The 16,954-nt window shown below is 35.9% G+C and overlaps 3 protein-coding genes across 3 annotated transcripts; 1 reads left to right on the forward strand and 2 right to left on the reverse strand.

Annotated features, from left to right (window-relative positions):
• Window positions 1–2,677, forward strand: LOC110773700 ((+)-neomenthol dehydrogenase-like). Its single transcript, XM_088252071.1, has 5 exons — window positions 1–651; window positions 738–984; window positions 1,155–1,223; window positions 1,554–1,733; window positions 2,046–2,677. The coding sequence occupies exons 1-5, from the start codon at window positions 632–634 to the stop codon at window positions 2,421–2,423; spliced, it is 894 nt and encodes a 297-aa protein (XP_088108197.1). The 5' UTR covers window positions 1–631; the 3' UTR covers window positions 2,424–2,677.
• Window positions 2,678–5,504: 2,827 nt separating this feature from the next.
• On the reverse strand, window positions 5,505–7,141 carry LOC110747312 (zinc transporter 11-like). Its single transcript, XM_088252542.1, has 3 exons — window positions 6,708–7,141; window positions 6,479–6,495; window positions 5,505–6,220 (listed from the first exon to the last, which is right to left on the reverse strand). The coding sequence occupies exons 1-3, from the start codon at window positions 6,958–6,960 to the stop codon at window positions 5,705–5,707; spliced, it is 786 nt and encodes a 261-aa protein (XP_088108668.1). The 5' UTR covers window positions 6,961–7,141; the 3' UTR covers window positions 5,505–5,704.
• Window positions 7,142–9,964: 2,823 nt separating this feature from the next.
• LOC110773699 (isopentenyl-diphosphate delta-isomerase) lies at window positions 9,965–13,863 on the reverse strand. Its single transcript, XM_021978222.2, has 6 exons — window positions 13,408–13,863; window positions 12,324–12,666; window positions 11,161–11,245; window positions 10,941–11,027; window positions 10,543–10,785; window positions 9,965–10,447 (listed from the first exon to the last, which is right to left on the reverse strand). The coding sequence occupies exons 1-6, from the start codon at window positions 13,563–13,565 to the stop codon at window positions 10,371–10,373; spliced, it is 993 nt and encodes a 330-aa protein (XP_021833914.1). The 5' UTR covers window positions 13,566–13,863; the 3' UTR covers window positions 9,965–10,370.
• Window positions 13,864–16,954: the final 3,091 nt, after the last annotated feature.

Below are 16,954 nucleotides of genomic sequence, written 5' to 3' on the forward strand. Positions count from 1 at the left end.
ATTTCTTTGTCCAAATATTAAACAATTGGATAAAATACATAAAACAGTCACACTGTTTGACAGTCACCTTGAAACAGTCCAGATCAAATCATGCAAAACGAGTTGCAGTACTGAGAAACTTATAAAATACATAAAACAATCACTAAAGTCTAACAGCCAATTTCATCAGCAATCTGATTCTGAAGTAGTCTTGCAAATTAACTTATACATACCGGCACTGCATATTTTCTAATAAATAATTGTCACTCAAGTCTAACAGCCAATAAGCTCATTGGCAAAAAATAACAAATGCCTGCATATTTTCTTACCAGAATTTTCCAGCCAGCACTAATATGATGAAGGCTTCCCAGCAAATTGCCAACAAAGTTTCAGTTTAACCTGTTTGTTTAATGGTTTGTGTAGAAATAACCGAGTGATTAGGATCATACTTTAAAGCATATTAGAATTTTCGCCAAAACGAATGGTTGAAACTTCAAACTTCAAAAGTGAAAAGCAAAAAGAAACTCAAAGACTATAACTGAGATATGACCTCATTGCATTGACCAATATGAATTTGAGGGTGAGCCCCAAGTAACATATCAAGTATAAATAATGGTTCTGTCTGAGGCCTAGAAATAAGCCGCAAATAACAATGGCAGAAGCAACAAAGAGGTAGTGCCTGGTTCTTCTATATACATATTTTTTTTGGAAATTTCTTATTATCTCTCAAAATTGGGTTTCTTTTTTTCTTTTTCCAGGAATGCAGTTGTCACAGGGGCTAATAAAGGGATTGGATTTGGCACAGTTAAGCAGTTGACTTCAAATGGGATCACTGTGGTGTTAACTGCTAGAGATGAGAAGAGGGGTCTTGAAGCTGTTGATAAATTGAAAGAGTTTGGCCTCTCTGACCTTGTGGTTTTTCATCAGCTTGATGTTACAGATCCTTCTAGCATTACTTCCTTGGCAGATTTTGTCAAAACCCAATTTGGGAAACTTGATATCTTGGTATATCTTGAAATTTAAGTTGATTTGTTACTGCTCATAGCAATAAAGCATAATATTTATTGCTAATTTTTTTATATCTAATTATCTACTGATGATACTTGCTTTGATTTATATTTTAAGTTGAGAGAAACATAAAAAAATGAAATATTTGGAACTGTTGTACTGTGCAGGTAAACAATGCAGCAACTGCTGGAAGCCAAATAAATCCTGAAGATTTTAGATCAGCTGTAAGTGGTAAGGTAAGGTTCTGTGTTATATATCATATATATCTTCGTCATTAAGTCAAACTGGATGCTGCTTCTTGTTGTTCATGTTTTGGAATTCGTTGCTGTGTTCTAATAGGAAAACCCTGCCTGTTCTTAATAATCCAATTATTAATCAGTGAAATCTATGCCAAATTCTATTAGATGTAAAACGATTGCCTTGTTTGATGTGAGGTTAGGGGCTTAGGCAATGAAATTTTCTAGGAATACAATCCTTGTACAAATTTCATTCTCTTATGACTTCTAAGTTAGGAAAGTAATGATGCAAAACTTTCATGAGGATTAACTTTCTTCTACTGGATGCAGAATCCTGAAGAAATCCGTTGGAGTGAAATACCGATGATACTGAACTACAAGTTAGCAGAAGAAAGCCTGAAAACAAACTACTATGGTACCAAAAGAGTGACTGAAGCACTTTTGCCCCTCCTCCAGCTATCTGATTCACCAAGAATCGTTAATGTTTCTTCCGATCTTTCTAAGCTTATGGTATGAGAAACTTCAAATTTATGTTTCTCTTTTTACATTCTCCTAACAAGATCATGTTTCTACTTATTAGTTGTTAATATGGTTGATGAAACTGAACTAAATATTTCAGTCAACTCATTTGCCTTGGACAAAGAATTCTACAATCTTTGTCCTAATCTGTTTATCTTTAGTTCTTTCATAAATGGGCCTTCTTGAAATGCATTAACTCTTAATTTTTGTTTTCTTTTCTTAATGAAGTCTACTGGTTTAATGTTTTATGTTCCTGTTTTGAAATCAACTCAAAAGACTCCCCTGTTTTTTATGTTGCTTCAGAATTTTCCAAATGGATGGCCTAAAGAGGTACTAAGTGATGCCGAGAGCCTTACAGAAGAGAGAATAGATGCAGTGTTGGCTGAGCATTTAGAAGACTTTAAACAAGGTTTCGTAGAAAACAAAAGCTGGCCAGCTCTCTTTCCGCCCTATACAGTCTCAAAAGCAGCTGTGAATGCATACACTAGAATTCTGGCCAAGAAGTACCCAAACTTCTACATCAATTGTGTGAGCCCTGGATTTGTCAACACAGATATAACCTTCAATGCTGGAACCTTAACCATCGACGAAGGTGCTGAAAGCCTTGTCAGGTTGGCGCTACTCCCCAATGGTGGTCCTACTGGCCACTACTTTTCTCGCAAAGAAGTGACACCTTTTTGAATATTTATGATGACCACAGAGGTTTTTCATATGTTTCATGAATAATGATCATTGAGAGTTCATGTACAATAATGTAACAGATGAAGTTGAGAGACTTATGTTATATAGGTATGCGTGAGTGATCACCTTCCCTAGAGATTTTATATGATGATTCTGCAGTAAAAGTAATTCGTAGTTGGTAGATTTATTCTTTGTGTCCATTATAATTTATAAGTCAATGTCATTGCTACAATTTGAGGTTTTGGTGATAGACTCTGTTGCAATTTTCCGCAGATGAAATCCTTGTACAATTTTCGTTCTTGTATAAGTTAGGAAAGTAATGTTGATTTTATCGACCAATATGGAATCACTAGATCAGTTATACTTGTTATATCTTGATCATCAAGTATACTACATCCTAATTATTTAGCGTCAACAATTGAGAACCACCTTCGCAATAATCAGAAGGGTTTTAAGTTTACTGTGAACTATGTGCATAATGCTCTTGTAGCACTGTTTCCTGCCGGTTGATTATAAATTTGGTTGGTGCTCCACTTGAATTCATATGTTTTTATCTTTATTGCCACTTGGGCATTTTCTTCTGCTTTAGGGTTTACTAGCAAGGGTGCCCGAGCGATGCTGTAGGTTTTAAAACTGTATAAAATATGTGGATAGTTCTAAGAAGACATAGGAAAGACAATATTATTTACATACATGTGGAAATCTAAATTATGGTATGTACTGTTTGTTTAGCAAGTTTAAGTTACAAAGAATAGATTAACATGTTCTACATGCCAAGCTATGTGCAAAAAACTATTACAGCCTACAAAAGAGAGATAAATAACCTGTTTTATATGCCAAGCAGTGTGTGAAAAACTATTAAAGCCCTTTCCAATAACAGTCATATCAGTGTAGATAAATGGCAAAACATATATGTGAAAATAACACAACAAAACATATATTTGGTTTTTACTATGGATTACAACAATGAAAATAAGTTGAGGAGTATCGCGTTATCTAAACAAAAAAAGGAAGCAAAACCGGGTACTCACCAAAAGAGTATATCATGCACGATAACTAAACAACATCATAACAAACCAATAATACCATTTTTTTCAATGCTTGTAGACCATACGGATATCAATCAGCCTAGAATTTTACATGTGCCAAATGTGGATTATTATATCAATTGAGGAAATAAATAGTATTCATAAGCCTCTCGTGGGTCACCACGAGATTACCTCTTTTATATAACTTAGCTTCTGCTAGCAGGGGCGGCAAGGCTTTCCATTGGAAGCCTAAGAAGAGGTATGCTCAGCACGGAGGATCCGTTGAGAGTTTCTGTTGTCTCGGTAGGGAATTGTATGATCTTAAGGTAGTTTACTTGCATACTTGTTAGGGTAAGGTGAAACTATTGTCTTTTTTTCTTTTCTTTTCCTTTGATCTATGAGAATTAGTTTTCAATCATTCCATCTAACTATACATACTTTTTAGTAAAAAACGATGGGAGAGAAATAGGAGAGATCCTAGTCAGTAGCATGATAAGAGAAAATCATCTTATACGCATGCATGTACATTCCGCAAACATAGAGTTATACACCCTGATATTCTCTCTGAACAGTACACTTTTTTGGCCTTTACTTGGATCAAATAAATTTTCTATTAAAAAAAGGGGTGTTGGCTTCGGAATCGGAAGTTTGAACTTTCCTTGTTGACAGCAAAGAGTAAAAAGAGACTCATTTTTCTTGGATTTTTCCTTAATAGATTCTTTGAATCAAAAAAGTGCACCACAGTAAATGCAATTATAATTCTCATCTCCCAAATCCACATATTCTTCAATAATTCCTATAAAGAAAAGAAATGTGGAATGGAGAGAATAGAAGACACAAATTTAGGCTATTAGTAATAGAACAATACAGTTCAAATATAGGAGAAAAAATTTTGAGTAAAAAAGAAAACCTACTTTGCTTGTTTCTCTAAAAGAAGGGCTGACCCCTATTGATTTGATCAGAATTGTCAAATTCGATCTCATCTGCAGTTTTTTGAACTGTATTCATATTGCTACAGGATACATTGTCAACACATTTTTGTCATTGTTCTGGGCTTGAGAATTTTTTTATGGCTGGTCATATAATTTTTTCGGCCTTGATGTTTATTTTCATTGTTAGCATGACAAACATTTTCAGTAAGAAATTCTATCCCAGCTGAAGTGCCAAAACCACACTCTTGCTGCATCACCAAACTTTCTTTGGCAAATCTAGGGCTTTTAGGCAACATATGAGTTTGACAATTGTTTTTATAACTGGCCCTACAATTTTTTTTTTGTCTTGATGGTTATGCTCATCACTAGCACGACAAACATTTTTATCAGAGATTTCTATACCATTTGAAATGGCAAAACTATGGGCTTCTTGTATCATCTGATTTCTTTTGCTATCAAGAAGAGTAAACCGGGGGCAATTTCATCATTTCACTGTGCTTAAGAATAGTAGCTGGTTGGATTGGGTTTTAGTATATATAATTTAGCTTTTGGGGTTTTGTACCTCTTTGGATTCATAATTGGATTATTAAGCAAGAGTGATCATCAGGGACCATATGGAAACATAAGATACCAATAAAATTTGTCATTACTTAATCCCATACAACAACATTTTTTAATTAAAAATCATCATCAATTAACATCAAAATCACAATCAAATTTATAAACGTTTCAATGGCCACCACCCACCAAGGGAGCGGATCCGCTGTCCCCAATTCCCTTATATGTTCCCTTTCTAGTTATTTGACACTTGTCCACCCATTAACTCCAAAACTAACACCGTTAACTTTCAACAAAATTAAATCAGACAAAAAACCTAAAACTAAACGAAAAAACAAATGCCAGCCCCCTTCAACCTTCTCCCTTCCCTTCCCTGACCTCTCTTCCCTCAGCCGTCAGTCCCCGCCACACAAGACAAGACCTCTCCTATACCCACTCTTCACGTTCTTCAAATTCCCTCACGACCCAAACTCCCTCAAACATGATAGGACCCAGCTATCTCAACCTTAACTCTATGCTTGAACAGGAAACCAATCTTGATATTATTCTAACAATCCAAAATACAAGCTGTAACCACATTCAATTCTTCCCCGAAATGACACAGAAAGTAAATGATAAAGCATCAGCCAAATGGATAAGCATTAGAGTGTTCAATCCAATAATTAAAGGGGAAAAATAAATGCTTTCCTGGATGTTATTCCATGAGACTTCTAATTTCATGACATAAAATTATACGAAGGAACCGTAAGATGAATTTGACTGTTCAAGAGTCCCAGAACATGGCAACAGAGATAACTCCAATGCCAAACAACACAGCCAAAAACTTGAAATGGGGTTTGTCAACAGAGACTGCCTTCTGAGCTGTGTAACCCTTTGACAGCAGATGGTTTATGGATACATATATGAACACCCCACATGCCAAACCTACGGAAATGGCGAAGAGCCAATCTGCTGTGGCACCTTGGGTTGTGGAATCTATTGTGATGCCAACTCCCACACCAACTGGACTCGAAATGGCGAACATGAAAGCATACGCCATGCATGATAAGAAGGGGCGGTTTGGAAGCATGCGGAGGAGAGCAATGCCCATGGCAATGGCTGCAATGATCTTGTGCACACTGACTGTCCACAAAGCCTTCCAAGCTTCTGCTTTTGTCTTGGCAACTCCGATTGCAATGCCCTCAAAGAAAGAATGGAAACATAAGGCTACGATCAACAAAATGCTGTCCCCAACTGAACCAACTGTTGCAGGGTGGTGACCATGACCACTGTCGTGGCCCTGTTGAAGCGTACAAGCAAAACGCTCAGTTAGTTGCAATTACTAATTGGCACATATGATATTTACCAGACAGTCTGACATGTTATGTTGTGAGATTGAATTTGGACAATTGATAAAGTGGCAATATGTTTGAATGTGGAGTACTCTTTCACAATCTCGCAATGTAATGTGTTAGAGGTCTGGCAAGTTCGTTTACCCTACTAATAAATTATATTATATACATCCCACATATACAATATCAAAGCTCATGTATCTCACCTTATGACCGTCCTTTCCTGTAATAGGAAAATAAAAATTGTGAAGTCAGTATCTTGTTTAGGGTATAAGCAGAAGATATCCTAGTAATGGATTTGATCAAGTAAATAATCTTTTTCTTGTAAAACCAATATCTTAAGACTGCCTATGCAGTTCTTAGCACAAACTTATCAAAACGAAGAACTGAATGGTGCCTAATTCCTAAATGAAGAACTCATGCAAAACCACCTACCTTGAACTTCAAGGTCACTGCCCTCTTGCTTAGCATACACATAGGAAACAACACAATCCGCAAGCATAGTGATCAAGAACCCCACACTGGCCAGCATAAATGCAAAAGGGTACTCCTTCTCAGTCAAGCTTTGGAAAGTCTTGTTTGAATCACTCAGAAAGTGCATGAGAGCTGTTCCCAAAAACACACCGCCAGCGAACTGTGTGCCCAGAACCAAGAACCCCTCGTTCCACTTTAGGAAGTAGGGCGACATTCCGGCTGCAAATGTCCCAACAAAGACCAAAACCAAGCACCAAATCTTGACCAGTATTAGAGGCTTAGACCGAAGGCTGTGAGCCTCGTCGTTCCTGTTGCTTTCCTTGTCATCGTGGCTGCCATACGCCAAGGCAGAGAGGGTGAGGCAGAGGAAGAGAGAGAGCTTGAGTGTGTGGTAGCAAGCCATATTGCAGTGGTGCATTGAAGAAGTTGAAAGGTTCATTGTGTTAATATACAACTAGTGTTTTGGACTTTACCTTAACTACAAATAAAAGAAAACAATCATCAATTACTGATAATATATCACTTTACAAGGTAGCGACTGCTTTTCTCTTTAATTTGGTCATATAAAGTATTATTTTTTCTCTGACTAAGTAGGAGCACGCTTAAGTAATATAATTATTTAGGAAAAACTGTTACGGCAGATTCTTTCTCCTTGCAATTAAAAGAAGCAAATGCAGTTATCACCATGAGAAAAAATTTCAGAAATGAAAACTACGTTGGCACCTAATCGGTTTCTGATTGGTACAATTACATTAGATGTACGTACACCAGTGAACATCTGGAGAGAGTTGACATTACTGTATGTAAACATCAAACAGACATTGCCACATTGACATGTGTTGGATGTTATGTAAATATGAAACAGATGTTTTGTGTATTTTTTGATGAAACAGATGTTTTGTGTATTAGTATACTTAGAAATTAATCTATGCGGTTTAGCATGATACGTTCAAAGTATCGCGACATTTAGCTGCTTATGCAAAGAAATAGAAAAAAAAAATATTGAGTTTGGCTGCAGTTCAATAATTTAGTGATTAATCACATCCTGTTGCTTGTACTTAAAGGGATCCATATTTATATGGATTCATTTTTGTCACTTTGTATATAAGATAAGATAAGGATCAGCGCCCAGATGGTTTGCCAAGCCATCAAGCAGTAAATTCTGCCGTCACAACTACTACAAGCAAAAGAACCAGAAGAGAAGGGACAGGTAATCTGTGTAAGAATTTGACTAGAATGGAAATAAACATTTTTGGAGATCATTAACAGTGCTGTAATAATAACTTATTATAGAAAAAATTCAAACCCAGAAAAAAAGAAGAAAAAAATAAAGGAAACTCATGTTTATCACTGCTGTTATTCAATTAGCCACATTCCATACAGGCTTCAAATGTAGTCTTCCACATTCCATACGCCACGATGGGGCGCTTCCATCCAAGTTCATTGTACTCCAAGGCGGTGACTGATTCCGCAAAACCTTTGCTATAGAGGGAGCGGAAGAAGCCAAAATCCGCCTAGTATTCTTCATGGAACCTTAGAGAAGATTTTAGCTTGGTGATATGCAATGGCGGATCCAGGAATTTTTCATTCACTTGAAGCAATATACACCACTACACGATCATTGGTGCTAACAACGCCACGATAGGGCCCTTCCATCCGAGTTCATTGTGCTCCAAGAAGACGACGACTGATTCTGCATAACCTCTGCAATAGAGGGAACGGAAAAAGTCCAAAATCTTGCTGGTATTCTTCATGGAACCTTAGAGAAGATTTGCCTCCGACAGCTTGGTGATGGGGTCTTTCTTCTCCTACCACCTTTCATGGAACCTTCAAGCTTTGCACGGTCTTTTTCGTTTACCTTGATCATAATGGAGCCAAGGGGCAAAATATTGCAAGTTTTGAGCTCCAAGTTGAGATTCTTGCACTTATGTACGTACTAATTGTTAACTAGTTGAGAATGAAATAAATGAAGCGATTATTTGCTGATATATAATTGATCAAATTAATTTTCAAGAACATGGAACTTGAACATTGAATTGCAAAAAGGACAACTTACAGGGCTATGGTTGCATAACTCAAAGGTCCTCTTAACTCAGAGGTTCCCTGACTAACATCTAGTTATTTTTATGGCAAGCATTAAACTATATAATAACACAATTATAATAGTGTTTTCCTATTTTGAACTAGAAGTTTGTTTGAGAAAACCAAAAAATGAAAGATAAAAAGACTTACTTAAGTATTGTTGATGTCGATGTTGATATTGCTAGGAAGTTTGACGTATTAGTCGATGTATTAACAATGGTTAAAAGAGAGGACGTATGAACAGTGTATTAACAATGATTTGAGAGATAGCGTATGGAAAAACAAAGGGGAATTTTATTGAAGGATTAAAGGTTGAAGGAGAGTACTAGGATTTTTTCTTCCGTGATGCACTCCTCTCTTCAGAAGTCTCTCTTTTATACAAAGCACCCTACACTTCGTTGTTACCACTTCTTACACCAACACAATCCATCACATGCACACACTTACCACATTACATGCATACTTACACCTTATCACACGCACACATAACACACTTACACATACACAAGCAAACAGAGAGTCACAATTCCCATGCACAACTCACATGCCATGAAATAAAAGAGTGCTCTAGGATGACCTTTGTCTTTGGTCATGCTACAACAATTTCAGAACTTGGCTGCTGGTCTTGTCTTCAGGGGAAGGACTTGCATGTCTATTATTTTGCTATATATATCCATTCTTGTCATTTTGAAATTTGGTGGGCTGGTTTGGGGTAGAGGTGCTTCTTTTGGGCTTTTTTTCACATTTGCTATATAATTTACTAATGTTTTCAATGCAGATCATAGTTGCAATTGCATTTTCGTCTCAGATTCAATAAGATTGGCATTTACCAAGTTGGCTGCAAAGAAGCTGTTCAAATGACATGCAACTTTCTCTTTCTTATTTTTTTCTTTTGGTTACAAAAGAGGCCAAAGGTGGATGGTGTTTAAACTCTGGCATTATTTATTTATTTATTTATTTATTTATAAATGTTCACTATCACTTGAGTTACAAGTCCACGTAATATAACACAACTAAGCTAAAAATCCAAACATTCATTTTTAGAAGCATTCATCAGAATACTAAGTTCAATATCAAACAAACCTTAAAATTGTTCCCAGAAGCACAGATACACAAGACAAGAATGGGCACAGATATGCAGTACGAAGAAACAATCAATTCAGAGTGCATTCTTTTCTTCGGTTACATGGAGGCAGAGCCAAAAACAAACTTAAGAAACAATTAATCTAGGACAGGCCTTGCCAGCCTTGTCATCTAATAAAACAGAAATTACGCTGCAAGGAGGCTCCTCCAAAATTTGACAACCCATGTCTCTACCATTCCCTATCTTGGCTAATTCAGAACGCATTCTTCCACTAATCACACAACCACGATGAGTAAACACCAAAGTAAACTAGTTTATTTGAAAAATTCATCCTAAAAAGTTTTTTCAAGTCTTGCTGTCAAAACTTTTATCATCACATTCTAACAAATTGTCTTGTGTATACCAGTCAACTTTGAAGCAATTGCAAAGAATACGCAAAACAAGTTTATCCCCAGCGCTCAAAGTTCTGCAGGGAAAATTCTCCCAAGGCAATATGATATGATAACAGGCCCTGCCAAATCCCCCACAGCACAGCCTGTAAAAACAAAATAGAAATTATATATATGCACACTACAACAAGGTCATACAATGGGTACTAAAATATACAGACCACTTAGTTAATTCACTTACCAATCCACTGGCCAACCGAAGGGCGGATAAGAGTGGCACCAATACCTGCCCCAATGGAAGCAAAAACTAGTGATGCACCACACTTGATAGTAGCACTTGAAACCTTTGTCGCAAGAAGTTTAAGTTGCTCTGGCGTATCAATGTCATCAACTTCTTCTTTAGACTTTATCATATGAGAAAAAAATCGGTAGATTTCAATGCCTACTTGGATGAGCCATGAAGCTGCAACACCCAGAAAGTGTCCTGCACAAACGTATAAACATAAACAGCACAGTGAGATTGAAAGTTCAAGCAACCAACAATAATGAGGCTATATGATTCTTTCTTCCCAACCCACCCCACGGCCCTGGGAATCTTTTTTATTTATTTTTGATAGGATACAAGAATTGGAATTTCACCTCTGAAAGTTGTTCTGCTAACACTGAAGAAGAAAACCAAAGTAGGCAACTTTCTTCCAGCTTTCCTCATGGCTGACTTTGGAACATCTGTACAAATTGATTGCATGTGTCAATCATATTTGCTAATTACAAATCAATTCATCCCTACTATCCTCATAAGTTTTGTTCACTTATTCTTCTAAAATTAAACTAGATTTGAATTATTACGGAAAGAAAGTACCTTTAAGAAGTTTCCATGCCATTCTCTGTGAAACATAATGGACAGCAAGTCGTTCTAGAATCCGTCTTGTAGTAACAACAGTGGTCTGCGATGGGATGCAAAAATTAACTCAATCAACTTTGTCTCCAATAGTTACTGGATGCCTTACATACACTGATAGACTACATATCCAATTGAACAGCAATGCAAGACGCCAAACTTTGTTGAATACAAGAATAAGTTCTAATCCTGAGAAGTGCAAAATTTGGTAGGTGGCTTATTTAAGTAACTACAGTTGGGGGAAAAAAAGGAAGAGAGAAAAACTCCCTAACACTATTTCAGGTGAAGGCTAATGAGCGTCTGGATGATCATTGGGCCTATGAAGCTTAGGACTTTATGCCCAATTCATGCCAAAATCCCCGAAAATGGATAAAGAGAATTTAAAGCATCACCGGTCTCCAGTCGTATAGCCATGTTACCCACCACAGTGTTCAAGTTCAAGAGCATAGATTTGTCCCCAATCAGTTAAGTATGAGGGGAAGTAACCATTTGAAGTGGTGTATGGTAAGGGGAGTAACAATAAGAGGGTAGCATAGCGATCAAAGCTTTGGAGATGATTCGACAACTAACAAACATCTGCAGCGCATTCTCAGAAACTAGCTTGTTTCGTGACCAAATTGATTTTCAAAATAAATATGAGTTGTGACACGCACTTCATCTCATTTCTAATTTAAAGCATCAACAAGCATGGAAAAAAAGGATGAAAATCCAAGCACCTAATTCTGTTGACATTTAGTCATTTTTTCAAGAAACACAAATTTCTAATAACTGCCATGGCTACTTATGATGCATAGTGCATAATGATTTACAAGTATCGTAGTTTCAGTAAGGCCTCCACAGAACTAATGCTACCAAGCACTCGCTGGATATTGATATTTCCAATGAGATATCTTAATCCTTTAATGAGCCCTTCACAGATAAAATTTTTGAGTCAAACTATCTGAAGCATATCATAGTCTGGTGTTAAGACCAACAAAGGGTAAACAGAAAAAGGCACCATGGAACTAAAGGAATTCATTGAAGGAAATTCTGTATGATTGAAAGTTTTTTGGTTCAACTGTATGATTGAAATTTGGTTAACCTAAATTCAACATTAAAACAAGAAAGCAGGAAAAACAACTTGCCTCACGAACAATTTGAATTACTGATTTTTTTATTGGAACAGCGTAGTCTACATGCTGCTCTTCTTCAGTGTCTGGCAGGAAGTCATCATCATCCTCTTCCAAGTTTGAACGAGGCTCCAAAAGAGGTAAAAAGAACATTAAAAATGACCTCAAGGTTGTCATAGCTAGAGCCCTCCATTCAAAAGCTGAGAATAGAGGCTTTAACTCAATTTTGTAATCCTTGGTACTGTAATTCAGAGAGTCATTCTGAAACAATCTTTGAGATGCACTTCGTAAATTAGAAACATAGTCTTCAGACCATGCTGTTCCAGCATCACAGTAGGCAACTGGTATCCTAAAATTACTGTTGCATAGTACTAAAACATTAGTAAATGATCAAACTTCAGCCAACAACAATCCTCACAGTAATAATGAAATAAAATAATTAAATTCATTAAAGACATGCTACTGATCTTAAGATTATGCAACGAGCTCAAGAAAGAATGAATGAGGACCTACACAACAGGGACATGGAACCCAATGGCAAAGAAAAGTTTTACTTTCCTGACATTTTGTATAGGGGTTACACATCAAACTAACAATCCTGAGTTTATTCTTCTTCATCTTCAACTATATAAGATACCAAGAATGCATTATACCGCATATAGTAAACCAAACACAATCAAAAGTTTAGGACTGCCCTTAAATAGGAAATTAGAAAATTAGCTTACTGAACCTTTATCCACTTTTACAATTGTTCATATCGTATAGGTCGATAACCAATTGATACAAAATCAACCAGAAATCAATATTTCCAAGTATCATCAAATTCCCATACTCAACATAGCCCCACACCCACTACAATATACCACCATGTAAACTAACGGGCAAATAACAAAATAATCATTACCCCAATTTCCACTGCTCATAGACAAAAGCACCCATGAGCCACACCACTTACCTAAGACATGTCTATATCTCTACTAATTTCCACACCAGACAATCCAATATCAGTATAGCCCAATATCCAATCCATATCATCGCAACCCACTACATATAGAACACACATATTGGAAAAAAGAACAAAAAAAATTAGAGAGAGTACCCGAATAATGTCTTATAAACATACGGAGCTCCGGCGGCAACAGAGGCAGCAGCAGCAGCAGCTGCTTTGGCTGAGAAAAACCCAGAAGAGTGTAATGCCTGGGCTGTTTGAGTTGGGTTTTTTCTCAGTAGATCTAAAACTATAGCTATTCCGGCCATTGTTACACCCTCTAAAGCAAAAAAAAACAATCCTAACCCAGCAACACCCTCAAACCAAAACCATCAAAATATAGCAAAACAGGCTTCTGTGATACTTTCCTGTTCTTATTTTCCCGGAAAATATTGCTGGGTCAGGTAACGTACGAGATTTAAGAAACCGAAAAGATGGGATTTTATTTAGCAGAGAAGGAGACTAGGAGGAGGAGGGACAGTGTTTGGGGTTTTTTTTTTTTTTTTGGGTCAAGAGTGTTTGGGGTTTTGAGAGAGAGTGGAACAAGAGACCGTCGTTGGTGTTGTCGCTAACCAATCGTCTAGCGTCTCCTTTTTCTTTTTTTTTCTTTTTCTTTTTTTTGTCAAATAGCGTTTCCTGGTTGGGCTTTGGGCTCTGAAAGTTAAAGGAAGCTCAAAGCAGAACGGTCACTCAGGCCCTAACTCACCATGAATATTGCAATTTATAAGTTCGAAGTAGTACAAGATGGCCTTTTTTTTTATTAACTACATTTTACTCCGTTTAGGTTTATTATTGAAATAGGCCTTCATCAATATGATACTCAATGTTTTTAAATATGATTAAAATATGCACTCCGTCAACTTCACTGTTTGATTTTATGTTAAATTGGTGACGTGACATGTAGAATAGTCATTTTTATGCTAATATGTAAAAGAAAACAAAATGATAATGGTGTGCATAATTTGATAACAATTTAACAGAAAATCAAACAGTGAAGTTGACGGAGTGAGTGATTTGATTATTTTTTAAAACGTTGGGTTTCATATTGATGAAATTGAAATCTCGAGGCTCATTTTGATAATGACCCTATCCTGCAGGGAGTAAAATGTAGTTAATTCTTTCTTCTTTTTTTCCTTATGGTAATAACATCTCTCTTTCTTTTTTTTAACTAACTTGCTACTATTGTTTATAAAGACATTGAATAACATTGTCATATGTTTATACCATAACTGACCGAGCACAAGCAGTAAAAAACGGACCATAAAGTAGCGATCATGCATGTCAAAGACCCTTCATGAGCAAACCAGGCAAGCATGCCCCTTGCCAATTCAAATGGCCACACCGTCTAGCCTTCGGAAAGGGAGATGGAGCACATCTTCGACGTAAGGGATGAATAAAGCTCTTCCTTCAATAAGTCACTTGTTGTGCCGCTTTGACCAAAGCACATGTTGTGCTGCTAAACCTTAGGGATATATGTGTTGGCATGTCAATAGTCCCACATCGAAGAATCACAAGAGATGTCTCTCACCTAGTGCATCAGGTAATCATTAATTCGCACGTGTAATGTACTATGTCAAAATAATTCCCTAATCCACACTTGTGCTAACTTAAGCATCAAAGTGCTTTTGCCCTGTACCACACTAGTGCCAAGGTTATTATCGAGTTTTTCCCTTTTACAGGTCTCAGTATTAATTGTCGAAGGACTCCATTTTTGGACATCAACATCACCATTGAGTACAGACTAAGATAAAAATCACTCAACAAAACCTTTGGCCCAAAAAAGAAAAAGTTTTAAAGCGTTTGATAATCTAGGTCATAATGTAAAATTGTTTTAAAATTTTTAGAAGCCATTTTAATAAAGGAGCTAATTTTTCCACCCCCGTTTTGTCCACTTACACTCCCTTTTGATTTTTTTTACTTTTTAATCAATTTTGTTCTTTCTCTTTCCTATTCTACCCTTATCTTGAATTAAGGTTTATTTGTAGTTATAGCTTTTGTTTGCTCTTGTATGGTTGAATTTTCTTAGCCACCAAACATGTTTGTTTTTTTGGCAACTCATGTTGTGATGGTTTAAGTGGAATGATACAGTTTGGTTAAATTAAATCCTCTTTTGTATTTGTTACTGAAGTTGTGATTATAATTTGAGCTTTGGTATTGAGTATGAGGGTTTTGTTCAATCTAATTACTCTTTCTTTGTTTTATGTTTCTTTGTGGCTACCTTGGCCATCTCTATATTTTATTGTCTTTTGCATTAAAAATTGTTTCCTTTTCTAAAAACAAAACAAAAAACAAAAAGAGCTATGGTTGCAAGGTTTATTCCTAGGGCATGAGTTTTTGCTGCTGGTGGATCATATAATTTTGCCTAGATAAATATACAATGTTAATTATTTCTTACTCGATGAAAAAAAAATTATTAAAAATGGAGTGCAAGTTGGATAATCTATATATATAAAACAAAAGGCAGAGAATGGTGAAACATTCAAAATACCCAAAAATGCCCTTGATTAATGCAAACATTAAGAATTGAAATTATTAATTAAATGAAGATAATATGGTAAATTCACACTTTTTTATATTAAAAAAATTAAAATTAAAAGAAAAATCAGATAATGGATCCTATTTTTATGGAACATAACAACCCATTATCTTTTTTAATTCTAAAATAAATTTAATTTTTTTTTAAAAAAGCCTCTCACAGGCGCGGAAGCGCGTGCAGAGAGGCTGGTTAAGTATAAAGAAAAAGAAATAATATAAAAGTAAAGTAAAAAAGAAATTAATGTAGGGTAAGGGTACAATATGAAAGAGAAAGAATAAAAAAGAATAAAATTGATTAAAAATTATTAAAAATAAATGGGAGTGTAAGAGTATAGTGGGGGGTGTAAAGCCAGATGTATGCTAAATGTACACAATTTGTCACTAGAATCACCTACAATGGGCAGGTGTAAATGATTGTAAAAATGCATTGCATCCGTGGAGATACAAAATTAGATGCTCATGTGCATCCTTTTTTACATCCTATTCAAGCAGGACCTGCAGGAGAAAAAGGGAGAGAGAATGTTGCAATCACTCTTCAGTCGCCATACAAAATGATGTAGAGGGCCCTGCTTGACGTCAACACACCAAGTGGTACGTTGCAATACCCAATAGCTCTATGATGAACGACTGAGATGGATTGGAATTCAAAATGCAAGGCCCATATTTCATGCAATTTGCATTGCAAAATGATGTAGAGGGCCCTGCTTGACGTTAGCACACCAAGTGGTGCGTTGCAATACCCAATAGCTCTATGATAAACGACTGAGATGGATTGGATTTCAAAATGAAAGGCCCATATTTCATGCAATTTGCATTGCACTTCCAATGGTCTGAAATATTAGAAAAAAAACACTTTAAAATGTTTAAAATAAATTATAATTTTCTACATATATATCTTTATGTTAGTTTGTAGGTAAAATCATATGTTCTCCAAATTTAAATTTTTTTAGGTCCATTTATTTGAAAAAATAAAATAAATCTAATACACACAAAATTAATTTAAAAAAGTTAAAATTAAAAAAAAAAACAAAAATGAATTATCACAAACAAATCAAATATACGTATTTGGATTTACATATTTCTCTATTAAAGCAAAAAAACGCATTTACACCCCCGCTGTAAA

This window comes from Prunus avium, chromosome 4 (assembly GCF_965620075.1).
Source record: "Prunus avium chromosome 4, drPruAviu1.hap1.1, whole genome shotgun sequence".
Taxonomy (NCBI): Eukaryota; Viridiplantae; Streptophyta; class Magnoliopsida; order Rosales; family Rosaceae; genus Prunus; species Prunus avium.